This window comes from Heptranchias perlo, chromosome 1 (genome assembly GCF_035084215.1).
Source record: "Heptranchias perlo isolate sHepPer1 chromosome 1, sHepPer1.hap1, whole genome shotgun sequence".
Taxonomy (NCBI): domain Eukaryota; kingdom Metazoa; phylum Chordata; class Chondrichthyes; order Hexanchiformes; family Hexanchidae; genus Heptranchias; species Heptranchias perlo.
In genome coordinates, this window is record NC_090325.1 from 42353897 (window position 1) to 42372017 (window position 18121).

The 18121-nt window shown below is 43.2% G+C and overlaps 1 protein-coding gene across 6 annotated transcripts in view; it reads left to right on the forward strand.

Moving 5' to 3' along the window:
- rai14 (retinoic acid induced 14) overlaps nucleotides 1–18121 on the forward strand; it is a 280091-nt gene that overhangs the window by 245954 nt on the left and 16016 nt on the right. For 4 of the 6 annotated variants that reach the window (XM_067984243.1, XM_067984235.1, XM_067984268.1 and 1 more), the window contains 6 exons: nucleotides 3662–3748; nucleotides 3967–4059; nucleotides 4652–4759; nucleotides 5712–5778; nucleotides 9178–9296; nucleotides 12059–13654. In XM_067984243.1, coding sequence (XP_067840344.1) covers nucleotides 3662–3748; nucleotides 3967–4059; nucleotides 4652–4759; nucleotides 5712–5778; nucleotides 9178–9296; nucleotides 12059–13654 — 2070 coding nt within the window. The remainder of the gene's footprint in view (nucleotides 1–3661; nucleotides 3749–3966; nucleotides 4060–4651; nucleotides 4760–5711; nucleotides 5779–9177; nucleotides 9297–12058; nucleotides 13655–18121) is intronic. The other 2 variants (XM_067984260.1, XM_067984252.1) reach the window with 2 other exon arrangements.

Consider the following 18121-nt stretch of genomic DNA (forward strand, 5'->3'; position numbering starts at 1 on the left):
CCCATGGCTGTTCCGTGTGTTTGGGTAAAGAACTGGTTATCGAAGGTGAAGACATTGTGATTCAGGATGAAGCGGATGAGTTGTAGGATGGCTTCCGGAGATTGGCTGTTGTTGGTGTTGAGTATTGATGCTGTCGCAGCGATGCCGTCATCGTGGGGGATACTGGTGTATAGTGCCGAGACGTCCATCGTGGTGAGAAGTGTTCCTGGTTCAACTGGTCCGTGGGTACTGAGTTTTTGTAGGAAGTCTGTAGTGTCGCGACAGAAGCTGGGGGTTCCCTGTACGATGGGTTTCAGGATGCCCTCGATGTATCCAGAGAGGTTCTCACACAGGGTTCCGTTGCCTGATACGATGGGACGTCCGGGTGTGTTGGCTTTGTGTATCTTTGGGAGGCAGTAGAAGTCTCCCACGCGGGGATTACGTGGGATGAGAGTGCGTAGGATGCTTTGAAGGTCTGGATCGAAGGTCTTGATCAGTTTGTTGAGCTGGTGGGTGTGTTCTTTGGTCGGATCTGCGGGTAACCGTCTGTAGTGTTCCTGGTTGTCCAGTTGTCGGTATGCTTCTTTGCAATAGTCTGTTCTGTTCTGTATGACAATGGCTCCTCCTTTGTCCGCTGGTTTGATGACGATGTTGCGGTTGGTCTTGAGAGCGTTGATGGCGTTGCGTTGTGCTCGGGTGACATTCTGGACTGTCTTCTGAGTGCGGCTGATGAATCTGGCATTGACGCATTTCCTGACAGCTTGAGCATACATGTCCAGCTGAGGGCAGCGACCCTCCGGAGGAGTCCAGTTTGACTCTTTCCTCTTCGGTTGCTGTACCGCGGATCCCTCTGTCTGCTGTTCCGGATCGTCGATTGTCTCATTGGGTTCGCTGCTGAAATCTTGGGGTTTGTGGTAGAATTCCCGGAGCCTCATTCTCCTGATGAATTCCTCTGTGTCCGCCGCGAGACTAGTGGGGTCCATTTTGGTAGTGGGGCAGAAATTGAGCCCTCGGCTGAGAACTTCGATTTCGTCTGGTTGAAGGGTGTGGTCGGATAAATTGACAATAGACTTCCCTGTGGTTGCAACCGTGGTACCAGGGGAAGCTTGGTCGTTGCTGGTGGTGATGCCGAGTTTCTCAAGCTTCCTGCTCTTGGTTTTCATGTAGGCAGCGTAGTTCCGTTGCCTCGTCTGTTTGGCGGTATAACGTAGCTGGTCTGCTGTGTCCTGAGTACAGGTTGAGAGTATGGACTCTATCTTGGTTTCGAGGTTGTGGCGTCTGCTGTAGAGTTGGTGTATGAGATGGTTGCGGAGTGTGCGAGAGGTACGGCGGCAGAGTCTCTCAGCGTAATCCGAGTTGTATGTGGACTTGAGTGGGTTCGTGATCTGGAGTCCTTTCGGGATCTTGTCTGCTTTCTTGCAGCTCTGTAAAAACTTGATGTCTGTGTCTAAATGCGCGATCTTCTTGGATATCCTTTCCACTGTGAGCCGGCAGTTTGTGGTGTCGATGGTAGTCATGATGTGGAGATGCCGGTGATGGACTGGGGTTGACAATTGTAAACAATTTTACAACACCAAGTTATAGTCCAGCAATTTTATTTTAAATTCACAAGCTTTCGGAGGCTTCCTCCTTCCTCAGGTAAATGTTCAGGAGCTCCTTGAAGCCTACGCATTTATACATATAGAACAATACATGGTGTTTACAGAATGCCCCTGCAACTGCCCGTTGCCAAGGCAATCACCGTGTTCAGACAGAGAGGTGTCACCTGCAGAACCCCCGAATACACATTCAACAAAAAAACAAACAGGAAAAAAAAACAGAGAGAGGCAGAAACATCCGGAAGGCAGAGAAAGCCAGCAAATGACCCATTATATTAAAAACAGATAACATTTGTTCGCTGGTGGGGTAACGTGTAGCGTGACATGAACCCAAGATCCGGGTTGAGGCCGTCCTCATGGGTGCGGAACTTGGCTATCAATTTCTGCTCGACGATTTTGCGTTGTCGTGTGTCTCGAAGGCCGCCTTGGAGTACGCTTACCCGAAGGTCGGTGGATGAATGTCCATGACTGCTGAAGTGTTCCCCGACTGGGAGGGAACCCTCCTGTTTGGCGATTGTTGCGCGGTGTCCGTTCATCCGTTGTCGCAGCGTCTGCATGGTCTCGCCAATGTACCATGCTCTGGGGCATCCTTTCCTGCAACGTATGAGGTAGACAACGTTGGCCGAGTCACAGGAGTATGAACCATGCACCTGGTGGGTGGTGTCCTCTCGTGTGATGGTGGTATCTGTGTCGATGATCTGGCATGTCTTGCAGAGGTTACCGTGGCAGGGTTGTGTGGTGTCGTGGACGCTGTTCTCTTGAAAGCTAGGTAATTTGCTGCGAACGATGGTCTGTTTGAGGTTGGGTGGCTGTTTAAAGGCGAGTAGTGGAGGTGTGGGGATGGCCATAGCGAGGTGTTTGTCCTCATTGATGACATGTTGAAGGCTGCGGAGAACATGGCGTAGTTTCTCCGCTCCGGGGAAGTACTGGATGACAAAGGGTACTCTGTTGGTCGCGTCCCGTGTTAGTCTCCTGAGGAGGTCTATGCGATTTTTTGCTGTGGCCCGTCGGAACTGTCGATCGATGAGTCGAGCGTCATATCCCGTTCTTACTAGGGCGTCTTTCAGCGTCTGTAGGTGTCCATCGCGTTCCTCCTCGTCTGAGCAGACCCTGTGTATTCGCAGGGCCTGTCCATAGGGGATGGCCTCTTTGACGTGGTTAGGGTGGAAGCTGGAAAAGTGGAGCATCGTGAGGTTGTCCGTGGGCTTGCGGTAGAGTGAGGTGCTGAGGTGCCCGTCTTTGATGGAGATTCGTGTGTCCAAGAAAGAAACTGATTCTGAGGAGTAGTCCATGGTGAGCTTGATGGTGGGATGGAACTTGTTGATGTTATCGTGTAGTCTCTTTAGTGATTCCTTGCCGTGGGTCCATAGAAAGAAAATGTCGTCGATGTATCTGGTGTATAGTGTTGGTTGGAGGTCTTGTGCAGTGAAGAAGTCCTGCTCGAACTTGTGCATGAAAATGTTGGCGTATTGGGGTGCGAATTTGGTCCCCATGGCTGTTCCGTGTGTTTGGGTAAAGAACTGGTTATCGAAGGTGAAGACATTGTGATTCAGGATGAAGCGGATGAGTTGTAGGATGGCTTCCGGAGATTGGCTGTTGTTGGTGTTGAGTATTGATGCTGTCGCAGCGATGCCGTCATCGTGGGGGATACTGGTGTATAGTGCCGAGACGTCCATCGTGGTGAGAAGTGTTCCTGGTTCAACTGGTCCGTGGGTACTGAGTTTTTGTAGGAAGTCTGTAGTGTCAAATGATAGGGCAGGTTAAACATAGCAGCAATACATCACAATGATGTAGGATATCTACCAATATCTTTGTTTTTTGGTTGGCATAGATATCATAGCAGGTAATCTGCATGCTTCATTCACATGTCAGGTGCAAAACTTTTGATGATATAGATACATCAATATCGCCCATTTTAAATTTGAGTATTGCTTATGCATGTTAAACTCACAACTAAGTGAGCACGCACAAACTTGAACAATTTACAGAAGAAGGCATGTATTAACTCATTGTATAAATTTAACATTCACAACTTTTACTAACAAAACTAACTCCTCTACATTTCTGATCTGTAAAATTTTCAGCTGGATCCTGCCATTAAATTCTCTGCAGATAGAAGTGGAACTCCTAAAAAACGAAAAGCACCACCACCGCCAACTAGTGCTATGCAGGTAAAAGAAAACGCATCTAACTAATGGCCATCTGATTAGCAACATAAATATTTACAGGTAGAAAATCAGTTTACATTAAATCTTTTAAAGATGGTTAGTCACTGAATTTCTCAGATTGATTAAAACAATTTTTAAAGGTTTTATTTTTCTATTACTGTTGAGAGTTTACTACTGCAGTCAGTACTTTAATTACCAACACTTTGTGATCTTTTGTTTAGGGTCCCCAGTCTATTGAAATACCTTCTCCACAGTCCCACAGCCCTCGTTCATCAGAATTTGAGCCATCTGAAGTGGAAGAAACGTTTGTTAAGGTAGTTTTCCAACCTAATGTCCAGTATTATTATGACATTTCTAAAACCCAAACGATTGAGGAATATCATTATTTCAAATCCATTTTGAAATATTTACTTTTCTGTAGAGACCTTGGTCACAGGGTAAAATTGTAGATTCTAATTTGGTTCCTTTGCTCTCCTTAGTGGATTATGGAGAGGTTCTATTGGAGGAAACTATTCTGGGCTTTGTTATATTTCTAATAAACTGGACCTAATCTTTACTACTGGATGTATAAAATAGCTAAGTTCAAATAACACCTAATACTTCTTATTGTATTTCTTTTATTGTGTCTGAGGGAGGGGGTGCAGATATATAATTATCAACTGGCTTATATGGAAGTATAAGCAGATTTGTTGGTGGTTGAATCTTTACCAAAAAGAGTTAATTTATGAAACAAAATTGTGTGTGGTTATTAATAGCAGGCAAGTGCATTCTTTACAAGTTTCCAAATAACATTTAAACTCACTCAACGTGTGTAATTTACTTGCAACATTAAATTATTTTAAAAATTTGTTTTCATTCCTGTTCTGAGGTGATGACCTTGCTCATTTTGATATATTTGTGGCACAGGAAAGGGAGAATGATGAGGAAACGAGAAAGCTTCAAGCAGAGAAGGCAAATTTATTGGAGGTGATACAAAACCTAAATCAACAGCTACGGGACAAAAACTTCCAAGAGGTATTTTTCTTTTAAATTGAGTATGCCTGTTGATGGCTGTTTCAATGGATGCTGGGTCAATTGAAATTTTCAAGACAGATCGATAGATTTTTGTTGGGTAAGGGTATCAAGGGATATGGAACAAAGGTGAGTAAATGGAGTTAAGGTACAGATCAGCAATGATCTAATCATAGAAAATTTACGGCACAGAAGGAGGCCATTTGGCCCATCGGGTCCACGCCGGCCGAAAATGAGCCACCCAGCCTAATCCCACTTTCCAGCACTTGGCCTGTGGCCCTGTAAGTTACGGCACTTCAAGTGCACGTCCAAGTACTTTTTAAATGTGATGAGGGTTTCTGCCTCCTCCACCCTTTTAGGCAGTGAGTTCCAGACACCCACCACCCTCTGGAGCTCCCCTCTAATCCTTCTCCCAATCACTTTGAATCAATGCCCCTGGTTATTGACCTCTCTGCTAAGGGAAATAGGTCCTTCCTATCCACTCTATCTAGTCCCTTTATAATTTTGTACACCTCAATTAAATCACCCCTCAGCCCCCTCTGTTCCAAAGAAAACAACCCCAGCCTATCCAATCTTTCCTCAAAGCTAAAATTCTCTAGTCCTGGCAACATCCTCATAAATCTCCTCTGTACCCTCTCTAGTGCAATTACACCCTTCCTGTAATGTATGGTGTGGAACAGGCTGAAGGAGCTGAACTGCCTACACCTGTTCCTATGTTAATATTACAAGTTTTATACAAGATGTGAACCTACTCAGTATAAGTAGCTTGCAGTGTAGTATAACATAATTATAAAAAGAAGCTGACAGCTGTGTGTCCATTCTCCATGTGTATGTGATGTGCAGGAAATATAATTCCATTTCAGAACTACCTGCAAATCAGAAATAAATACTTTTCGACCGATGTTGGACATTGAAGCTGATTCTCTTTTATATTAATGCTTTTTTTTAATTTTAGGCGCAGCAAAATGACCTCAAAAGGCAAGACTGTAGGAATAATGAAGAAATGCCATTTGATGCAATTGGTACTGTTTCAGTTTGTTGGCCTATATACAGTGCGGCTAATCCTGATACTTGTGTAACTTTTGTTATTGCCAAATCTGCCCTGCAGCATGAACAGGCCAAATTCAGTGCAATTGTGTAATCACTTCCAGTGAAGCAGTTCCATATTATAAATTGAGTATGAGGTCCATTATTGGTTTAAGAAGTTGGGCTGGACATTCTGCCCAACCATAGTTTGTCAGACTCAGCAGTAAGTTGGATAGTTTTATGGAAAATTTAAACTAGAGCTATTGTAGGTAACATTGGCACCTATCTGTAAATAGGGCTATTAAAACTAAGACGATAAATGTTTCTTCAAATTAGTAATACCCTGGCCAATTTTCCCTCAAGCTGTGTTGTTGAGCTCTGTAAACTTGTCAACAGATATTAATTCAGCTCATTTTCAAAGGTGTCAGTTGTCTCAAATCAACTACCTCATCTGGGTGTTTCCTCCCCCTACCTATTAAAATAATGTAGCTACTTGATTTAAATTTCATCCAGTTTGGGAAAAAAGCAAGACTGTGAAGGCAGGAAATTGCATACAAAATATTGTGATCAGGAAAACAGTTTGCGTTCTAAAGCATGCTTGCATCTGTTTCTGCTTAGTAGAATCACTAGAATTGTACAGCACAAGAAAGAGGCCATTCAGCCCATTGTGCCTATGTCTGCTTTCTGAAAGTTATCCAATTGGTCCCTTTCCCAATATCCTTCTAAATCTTTCTATTTCAAATATATATCCACTTCCCTTTTAAAAGCTATTGTGGATTTTGCTTTGACTACTGTTTCTGTATGGCATTCCATGACCCCCACTTCAAAATTGGCTTGCCTCGAGGGCTTTCCTTCAGTAAAGCCAGACCTTGGGACTGCCTGCGACCTACATGGTAAGTTTTTAACATTTACTTACCTGAATGTGAAGCCTGGAGGAGTAGGAGTGCACCTCCCGACCCCACATTAAAAGAAAGCTCGTCGCTGCTCCCAACCCCCTTGCCTCCGATCCTTTCCTCCCGGCCTCTGACCTCTGACCCTTCCCTTCCAACCTCCGATCTTCCCCCGGCCTTCTATCCCTCCCTCTGACCTCCAATCTCGACCCTTGGCTTCACATACCTGAGACCTGCTGCGACGCTAGCAGTGGCCCAATCTTGGTCTCCTCTTCACCGATTGGATGCTTGTGCCACACTGGCTCCATAGTAATGGGGACGAGGCCCAATATCAGGGGGTGCCTCAGGCACAAGGCATGCACTGTGCGCGTGTGTTCCCCTTCCCCCCCCCCCCCGCACATGGCACGATAAATGGGCATGCCCGAATTTCTAGGACCATGTACCTTAATTTTATCAGTAAGTCTCCTATGTGGCATAAGATGTCTTATAATAATACGAACGTGCAATATCCATTGCATTTTCTTTATCTATGCATTCCATCTTATCCTCAAAGAAATCTTTCAAAATTTGTCAGATCCAATTTTCTCTTTACAAATTTATGCTGGCTGCCCTTAATTAACCTGTATCTTGCTAAATGAGTGAGCTTTGTCCTATTTTATGCATTCTGAAGCTTGCTTACCACTGATGTTAGACTGACTGGACTGTAGTTACCTGGTTTATCACTATCTCCTTTTTTGAACAGAGCTGTTACATTGGAAGCCCTCCAGTCCCCTGGCATAACTTCCATATTTAAGGATATTTAAAAGATTGTGATCAGAGCCTCTGCCCTTTCCTCCGACTTCCTTCAGTATTCTAGGATGCAAGCCATAGGGCCCAATGCCTTTTCTACTTTTGAGTTCCACTCATTTTTTTCTTATCTATAATTGTTCTATCTAATTGCTGTACCAGGCCTTCTGGTAACCTTTCTTTCCCACTACCGCACTTCTATGAAAACTGAGTTCAAGTACTCATTTGTTGTCTGTGCCATTCTTCAATTCTGCATTAAATGTTATTCTTCATCTCTAATTGACCATACCCTTTTTTTCACTATTTTTACTTTTTGTGTGTTCATAAAATCCTTTACTATTTTCCTTTGTTGCCTGTCAGTCTTCCTTCATACCAACTCTTATCTTTTCTAATCATGTTTTTTGCTTCCCCTCTATTTTCTATATTTGGCTTGATTTTCTTTTGTGTTATTGGACGTAGATTTGTCTTGAGCCTTTGTCATTTTAATTTTAATTTTATTTTTTCCACTCATCCAAGGAACTCCAGTTTTTGCTCTACCATCTTTACTATTTGTGGCAATATATCTAGTCTGTACCCTAATAATGACTTGTTTGCACTTTTTCCGTTGTGCCTTGTCTTATTTGCCAATATTTCTTTACAGTTTATCTGGACTACTTCACTTTATAACTCATTGAAATAGGTTATTTTCCAGTCATTTACCTTTGACAGTTGCCTTTCTTTTTCAATTTTTATATTAAACCTAATTATGTTTTGGTTGCTGTTTCCTAAATGTTCCCCTACCCTACATTATTGACTTGCCCCACTTCATTTCCTAGAACTAGATGCAGAGCTGCTGCTTTCCTTGTTGGCATAAAACGTACTGATCCAGAAGCAACATTGTAGAAATTCCTCCCCTTCTGTGCCAAGTACACTACCCTTACCCTAAGCTTTCTTTGGATAATTAAAGTTATCTATTGTTATGGCCCTGTTCTGTTCCTTTCTTCTCATTTATCTCAATATTGCTTTCTCTCTCTCTCCTTTCCATTGTTTGGCAGTCTATGTCATGTAATCCCAATAGAATAATAGTTCCCTTCCTATACCTTGCCTCTAACCAAATCACTTCAACTTTTGCGCCAACCACTATATCATTTCTGTTCTAGTTCTATAAAGGAATGCTTCATTAACTCTGCCACCTTATTCCCTTTTTTCCTATTCCATCGCTTCTGAATATTTTGCATCCATGAATGTTTAGCTCCCATATCTGCCCTGGCTTAAGCCAAGTCTCCATTAATGCTATTATAATATACCCCTTCCACCATAGCAATAGTATCTTGTCCGTTATCTGATCGTGCTTCATCTGTAAATGAAATCAGATTCAGAAGGTAGACAACCATAAAATGTCATTGACTTGTCATTGAAAATATGGGGCAGGTGTTGCTTTTTCAAATTACTTGTTTCACACATGGTCCATGTGATCTTGAAGTTGGTTTCCTTTTTTTTCTGCTGCTTCCTCTTCTCCATGCTTGCAATACATTGCAAATTTGCACCATATTTCGTGAAAATTATGGCTTGAAATTGTACCATGCTCAGTGTATGTGCATAATCTTTACTAACTGCAATTCACCTTTAATGTATGTGAATGAATTTTAAGTATTTAATTTAACTTAATGTTCATCTGACCATAACTCCACATTTTTAGATGCTCAAGTATGTATAATTTCTGGTTTAATTGCCTTTTAGGTAGTGGAAGTAAAGAACTGGACAACTCTTCCGTTGAAGAACCTGACCAGATAATGGCATTGCAATCCCAAATTTCTTCTCTCTTGGTGCAAAATAAAGAGCTGTGGGATAAACTACAGGTATTTTGGATAATCTGTGATTCTTTACCATTTATTTCTCAGTAGTTTTTACATTTACATTTCTAATACTGATATTTGTACCTTCAAAAAATGTGAAGCATCCTAGGTTTCCTCAGCAAATAATTGTTACTTCACATATGATAAATCTGCTTTTGTGTCATCAAAATTTATGGTAAGAGAAATTATGCAACATACAAATATTACGTAATATGTTTAATACACTGTACAGGTTCATCTCTCGTGGTATTGCTCATGGGCCAAGGATGAAGCCAGGAATATCATGGTGGATACAGAGGCCCAGGAGCAAACATCAAGGTGAAACCAAGGCAGGGTAGAAAGCAAAGGCATGTAAAAGTCGAGGTCCATTGACTGCAGGAGGTGTGGAGAGCAAGAGTGCAGGGAAGGCTGGTATTGAGAGATGCAGGGAACAAATGGCCAGTAGTTGATACAAAGGTAATTTAGCTCTTTGCTGAAGTAATAGTGGAATTTGAAATGTATCTTCTGGGTTAACTAAATCAGGAAAAGGACATGGTGGCTGCATCTTGGAGAATTTTATTTTCTTAACCAATGAAAATATTTGAAACACTGAAACCATGAAAAAGCTCAAACATGAGCTTACTCTGATCCAATCATAAAGCTCAGATATGAGTCTATTGAAGACATTAAAGACACAATTTATTATTATGTTTATAAACTAAAAGTTATGGGTTTGGTGCATATCCATAGGGTGTGAAGCATGCTGATTGGTTCAAAATTTGCACTCTCCAAAAAGCAGCCAATCACATCCCTGGGAGAAAAAAATTCCATTCTCTCTGCAACTATATTAGTTCCCTCACCACCGGAACATATATTGTAAAAATTAAGTTTATATAACATAGTAAACTCATTAACATAATGAACTCATGAAATAAATCAATAATTCTGAAAAGAAGTCACAAAGTTTACCCATAAACATACTATCACATTTGTCAGCACCACCAACAACTTCCTGCCAACATCTTGTTAACCTCCTTCCTTCTGTGGTTCACAACGACACACTTCGAGTAAGTACGAGACGCTTGATTAGTGGAGTATACGGAGCAGACTTTATTCATATACAGCATAGGTGATCAATCTATACTGTACCCAGGAGTAGATTCGGGTTTCTCACTCCAACGAACTCTGGAAAAACCCACCCGTATACATCTCAGTTTGCCTACTTCAAAGTTATATTTCACGGATAAGACCTCATAATTTATCTGTTCTTGGATTCTTTCAAGAACAGGTTATTTACGTAAACAGTCTTAGTTGCTTACTTCAAAGGTACATTCCATAAACAGCACTTTTTGATCTATCTGTTCTCAATACCTTTCAGGATCAGTTTATTGACAGCTTATTTACCTAAACCTCCAATCTATACCACGGTTAATTGATCCCTTTGCCTATGTTTATTACACTAGTCACTAAAGTTATACATCAATCACACATGGTCGATGTTGTCCCAGTCACCATCTCTTTGCACAGGCATCCCTTGTAGATCATTATCAGATATTTGAGGTAGACCATATAATCTGCCGTTCCTTCTCCTAGAAACCTCGCTGGTTTCCAGTTTATCTTAGAAAGACTGTTGCTCCATGACTAGTTGTAGTTATACAGGTTAGTTTGATTATTAACACTTAACTCTCCAACAATTTTGAGAACCTCAAGCTTGCCTGTTGCTTTCTTCTTGCATCTTACCCTCCAGCTGGCTGCATCTACCTATAACCTGTTCATGCTCGCGTGCATTTGCAGATGCCCAACTCAGGAGCCCATACAAACACAATTCCATACCCCGCTCACGATCGGCAATCAGCCCCCGCCCCAGAATTCTCTGATGAGTCCCCCCGCATCCCTCCTCCCCTCCCAGTGTTCCCAAGCCTCAGACCCATCCCTTTTCAGTGCTACCAGGTTCCACTCGTAGTTTGCTCTCTTGCCGCACTCCATCCACCATCTCGCTCCCAGGCCCTGCTTCCTCTTTGATACCAAACAAAGACACACCTTCCTCTCCTCCCCTGAATTCCTGTAGTCCCAGACTCCCACTTCCTCTCATTTGCATGTGTTCCAATAGCCTCCCTCTGCCTGATCCCAGCAGCCACCTCTGAACTGGTACATGTTGGCATCCATTTTGCTGCTTTAAGAAAGATGGGAGAAAGAAATTGAGTAATCGGTAAAGGAACATAAATAAGAGTTGTACAGAGAGATTGGGAGTTGCAGAGAAAAGGGGAGATCCTTACCGAAAGAGTGAATGTGAAAGAGATGATGTCAATAGGTACAGACACTAATATGGAAAACAGAATAGGAGCCATACAGAAAGGGAATAAAGTGGAAGACAGAAGATGAAGGATACAACAAAATAGTGAGAGTGAACCAGAGATTGTTACAGGAAGAAAAATTAGTTTTTAATTTTTTCTTCCAGGAACCAGTCCACAAGAGATAAAACAGTGGCTATATATGTACAGTACTTATTGTTACAGACAGGGGGACGTACTGGTAGAGATCATTAACAATCTTCTATTTAAAAAGACACCAATTTCATGAAAAGTGTTTTTAAATTTGCGAACTCTTAGTACAAAGCTGTAAATTGCAATAAAAGGCAACATATCATTTGCGTGTAATAAAGGCAAAAATTGCAAGTGGCACTTCACCTTCCCAAAACAAGGCTTGTCAAAGAAATTTTCATGAAAATGTCGGCTTTTTAAATCTTGTATCTTACTGTTTAATTGTGAATTTGAATTTGATTACAGGGAAAGGAATTGCAGGACAAAGTAACAAGCATATTGCCACAGGATGAGCAATCAAGACAGAATCCAGAAACATCATTTGACCTAAATCTTAATTCAGCAGATTCCCATTGTATTCTCACAGCTGATTACATCCAGCTAAAGGAATTGTATAAAAACGCTGAAGCTGAAATTACAAACCTGAGAGCAGAGATGTCTTCAAACATCTCAACTGGTTCAATACAAGCAGAGATTTTTGAAAATAGTAGCACTAATACAGAGGTAAAAAATTTGCATGAGCAAGAAACTCAGCATGCATTGGCAATGGAATTGTTGGCTGAATTCTCTGAAGGAAACATGCAGACATTAAGAGAAATTAATGAGAATGGTTATTGTCTCGAACAGAAGCTCCAAGAGACCCAGAGCAAGTATGACGAGGCACTGAAGGAACTTTCAAGTCTGCGGGCACAGGTACAAGAAGATTTGTGCTTCAGAGAAGAACACATGTCTTTACCAAATTTGGAAGAGCTGACGCAGTCCTATGAAGATGAAATAGAAGAACTGAAGCAAAGACTTAAAAGAGCTTTGGAAGATGAAGAGAAGGCTACTAGTAGCTTGAGAGAAATAGAGGAACTCCTAGATATAAAAGATAAAATCTTGTCCAAGTATATGTCTGAGGAAGATTGTGAGGACGTCAAAAATTCTCAAAGCTTGCTTATTGAGAACATCAATCAAGAGAAGGCGCTGCTAATTGAGAAGTATAAGGAAGCACAAGAGGAAATTAAAAAGCTACAAGAAAAGCTGAACTATCAGGCATGCACTCAAGAAAAGGAAAATGACTTCCAAGAGATGCTAGCAGCACTGAACAAAACAATAGATGAGCTGAATAATCAAGTAACTGAAATGACACAGCGGTACAATGAAGCACAAAGTGAGTTAGAAGAGTTGAAGAATAAAAAGGCTGAAGCGGCATTTGAACATGTTAATTCAAACTATATCCATAAAGAGCAACATGAACAACTAGTACAAGTTCTAAATGAGTCAGTAGATGAATTGAAAGAAAAACTTTCAGAAATGGAGATGAACCTTAAGGGAGCTGAGCAAGACAATGCAAAGATACAGAGGGACCTTGAGTTTCAAAAGCAGACCTCTGTATCTCTCTCTGAGCATAACCAAATTATAGTGTCTCTTGAAAATACTATAAAGACTTTTGATGGCAGAGTACGCCAGATGGAGAAAGGACTTGAGCAGAAAGAAATAGAGCTCAACATATTGCAAGGAAATCTGGCTACAGAGAAAGCTGCTGTTCAAGAAGCGATGGTTCCAAAATCAGAATGTGAGAAGATAAAACTTTCATTAGAAGCAGAGTCAAATCGATTGACTGTTAAAATAAATGATTTATTGAAAGAACAAGAAAAGATATCTGCAGAAGCTGCACAGGCTAAGAAGGACAACCTATTAGCAAGAAGTGAGCGGGAGACTGCTCAGGCTCAGCTTGTGGTCAAGGAGCAAGAAATCAAGAGGATTCGCATCAGGTGCCATGATATGCAGCAAGCTGTTGAAGAATTGCAAAAGCGGATTAAAGATTCCTTAAAACTAGAAGAAGATAAAGACAAGAAGGTAAGATTTTACATTCATTTTTGCTATTCTGCCCTTTTCATAGAATCACAGAAAGGTTACAGCACGGAAGGTGGCCATTCGGCCCATCGAGTCCACGCCGGCTCTATGCAAGAGCAATCCAGCTAGTCCCACTCCCCCGCCCTTTCCCCGTAGCCCTTTATTTTCAGCCTCTGTGGATTTTCCAGCTGGAATACTTCAGGTAATTGACAAATAATTAAACAGTACAATGGCTGTAACCTCTTGAGCAATGTAATTATTTTTTTTCACAAAAAAATGTCTACTTTTGACCTTAGGAAGCTAATTGCTGGAACGTGTCAGATATAATGCCATAACTATTGTTCTGTTGTTGAGACTAAATAAATGTAGAAACTTCTTTCATAAAATAAGGTGAGTTTGGGTGCGGCCAAGTAACCCGTTCTGGAGGGGCGGGTCAGTGATTATAATATGTTAATGAGGGTCATTTCATGAGATTTTGGCAGCAATTTGAAACTTATGCCTCCAGCACGGGTTTCCCAGGACTCGGGGAAACTCGGCAGTAAAATGGAGGCGAGATTGAATGGCACTTCATGGGGATGGTTAAAGGTCAGTTGTCCCAATATGAATAAAGGCTCAGTGCTCACAGCTGCTTTCTCAGTTCCCTCTGGGAAATGCTTTGGTGAGTGTTCTTGTGGTGACAGATTTATTTTTACGGTTTGGAGGTGTTCACACAGAGAATATCAGAATGGGTGGCGCCATGGCTGCTTTAGATTGGACTTAAGGCGAGGAAGACTATCAACATCCACAGCAGCACAGTCATGCTGTGATGGGAGCTGAAGGGGAGCAGCGGAGGGGTTGAGTTTGTAGGAAGCACTAGCGACCTAACAGGTTGCACAGACAGAGGCTCAGCTTCTTGGAAGAGCAGTGCTTCCAGAGGCTGAGATTGTCACGTCAGGTGGTCGCAGACATCTGCAGCCTCCTAGAAGAAGAGCTGCTCCCTGCTGGGCCTGGTGACCTTGCGTTACCAGTGCCTGTGAAAGTCACCACCGCCCTCAATTTGTTTGCCTCTGGTTCCTTCCAGAGCGCTAACAGAGACATATTGAGGGTCTCCCAGTCGGCTGCACATAAATGCATAAGACAGGTGACGGATGGATTGTCTGCCAGAGCTGGGAGTTACGTAAACTTTCCCCGCGATGACAATAGCCAGAGCGAGTGGGCACTCAGATTTGCATCTCTGGCCGACTTTTCACAGGTACAGGGTGCCACCGCTTGCTCACACATGGTAATCTGGGCACCACCAGATCAACCCTCAAGGGAATTCATTCCATCAGTATTCAGCTGGTGTGCAACCAAAAGAAAAGTTTCATGTAGGTCTGTGCCAGATTCCCTGGGAGCTGCCAGGATGCTTTCATTCTGTGGCAGTCCAACATCCCTGACCGGTTTGTACCTGGAACTACCCTGCTAGGCGACAAAGGATACCCCCTTCAAACCTGGCTCATACCTCTGAGGAACCCCACCAATGAACCCCAAGAGTGCTTCGATGACAGTCACATGACAACCAGATGTGTCATCCAGCAAGCCATCGGCACACTCAAGATGCGCTTCAGGTGCCTGGACAGGTCTAGAGGCGCCCTTCAGTACTCATCACTGAGAGCCTCTAGGATGATCGTTGTGTGCTGCTTTCGACACAACACAGCTCATCACTGATCATCTGATGAGGATCCCAATGGAGAAGAGGTGGAAGAGGAGGAAGATGAAGATGAGGCACCCAACGCCAGACCAGCTGCTCACATTGCTGCTCAGGATGCGCTAATAGCTCAAAGGTTAAGTTAGTCACTCACACTGGACCAAAGTAACTATCACATCCCCCGCCCCACCCCCCACCCCCCCACCCCCCTCACTGACACAAAGCAGTCCTGTAACCAACCATCCACCCATTGCACATGCACCAATTGGTTCCCATCAATTCAGATTTTCACATTCATCACCGACCAACTGAAAAAGCGAGTTGTCACTCGGCACACAAGAATGGGCAACATGGGGAAATGGTACAAATGAATACATTTTATGTGAGCTGATAAAGGAAACTTAATAACACAATATTTTCATAAACATCCATGTGCATATCATTGGTGAACTCCAAAGCTTTTCCTTTCCTACCTACTTGGTGCAACCCCTGTGGCTTCAGCAGAGGAAGGGACAGGCGGCTCAGATCCCTGCCCTGACTGCTGAGATGCTCTTGGCTGATGACCTCTGGGTGTTGGAGCCCACGAGGGCTCTGCCAAAGACTGCTCCACCTGCACCTATGCAAGGGCAGACTCGGCCATCGAGAGATGAGGCAGCATGTCGGGCACTGGTTTGGGGGGCCGGTGGCGGCAAACAGGTGAGGTGGGGAGCGCTTTGAGTGGATTTCCCACCTCCATGTCCCCTTTCGCCACCACCCCTCTCCTAGGCCAGTGGCACATCACTCCTACCTCTCTGAGGGGGAGCATCTTGGTGCAGATCAGTGACACATTGTAAGTTCACGGCTAAGGTATCAGTCATCCTGTTTAAGGCGGCAGACATGTTAGCATCCATAGTCTGCACGGCCATGGTTAGGACCTGCATGGACCGACTAGATTGCCGCGATTGAAGTTCCACAGAGAAGATCACTCTATCCGTGGAAGACATCCTCGCAATGGTCTGCGACATCAATCCACAAATGTTTGAGCTGGACTCCTCCATCCTCTCTACTATTGTGGACAGCGTGCGTGGCACATCTGCCAGTATCTCGCAAATCTGTTGTCCATCTATGCTTCTCCTTTTCATTGATGGCCCCCAGGATTCAGCATCTGTGTCCAGCTGAGCAGAGCTTGGAGAGGAGTGAGCCTGCCGATGTGAACACTCCACAGCTGTCCCTACCACCACTCTCTGCTCGTGCTCACTTGTGAACTGTAACTCACCAAATGAAAACCCACCTAACTATATAACAGGATCCACGGAAGTGCGAGTAACTGTGCTGGGTGCCTGGTAAGAATGTGTCCTGTGATGGTGCACCCTCAGAAGCAATCAGCTCCTCTGAAGAATCGTCGTCCAAACATCCATGGGCAGCTGTTCTTCACATGATGGCCCTGGAGGAGAGAAGAGACCGATATGAATCAGTAATGGCAATGTAAAAATGTTGCTACTTGGCATAATTAAGATGATCATGTTTCACTTGGTGCTGAAATCATGTCAACCTGACTTAGTCTTGTATGAGATGTAGGTCAGAGATACTTAATGCTGTCACCATGCAGCTGCGCAGTCCCAGTCTCTCCATCTCTGATTGTCATGGGCGCAGGTATGCCACTGATCTCCACGGCCTCTTCATCTGCTGATGTCAGCTGTACTGTCTGTGGTGGGCGACCTCCGGTCCTCTCCCTCTCCCTTGTATTTTGTGTTCGCTTCTGCTGCAAGGGGGAGCGACAGACCATGTGTTCACCCGATGGATGCAGTGCATTCATTGACGGTGACTATCAGGTAGATGCACCACGAGTTACACTGGCATGCATTTGAGGATGTGTGTTTACAATTGATGAACTGACTGAGGTAGCATCACATTGCATAAGGATTGGGGTGAGTGGCAATGGTGGATGGATAAATGGGGACATGAGAAAGCGTATAGAAAGTGAATGATAGGTACTGTTGAAACTTAAGTGGCTGTGAGGAGTGATATGATGGAGTACACTTGACAAGACAGAGTGAGCGGGGGGGGGAGTGCACTATAGGATGTAGATGAATCTGCAGGTGTGCTCACTTGACTTGGTTAGGTCATTAAACCGCTTCCTCCACTGCATCCAGGTATGGGACACTATACTCCTGCTGCTGTCCTCCTTAGCCACCTCTAACCACGCCTTCATGGTGACAGCGGCAGGCCCTGTCACGTAGACATGTTTACTGTTGCCTCTTTCTATGTGCATTATCCTACATTGATTCATATTAAAATCCATCTTCCATATCTCAAACCAAGTTTCTCTGAAAATAGTTGTCACCTATCCACAGAACGGTGTCTCATCAGCAAATTTAATAATACTGCTACAGACATCCTGTACTACATCATTCACAAATATTGTAAATAGCAACGGTCCCTATGGAGCACCACTGGTTACCTCTTCCATGGCAGAGCACTTTCCATTTATCAGCATCCTCTGTCTTTGCTGCTAAGTCACTTCAGTCCATTTAGACAATTTGTCAGCTGTTCCATGAGTCTTAAGCTTCCTTTCTATCCTTGCAGGAGGAGCATGTCAAATCCCTTTTGAAAATCCAAATAAACTACATCTACTGGATTGCCTTCATACACTAGCTTAGTTACTCCCTCAAAGAATTCTAGTAGGTTTGTAAGAATGACCTATTACTTTTAAAACCATGCTGACTACTCCCTAGGATAGCTGTGTTCTTTAAAGGCTTATTTATAGCAACATAGAGAATATCCTCAAGCACGTGTCTCACTATGGATGTCAGGCTAATTGGCCT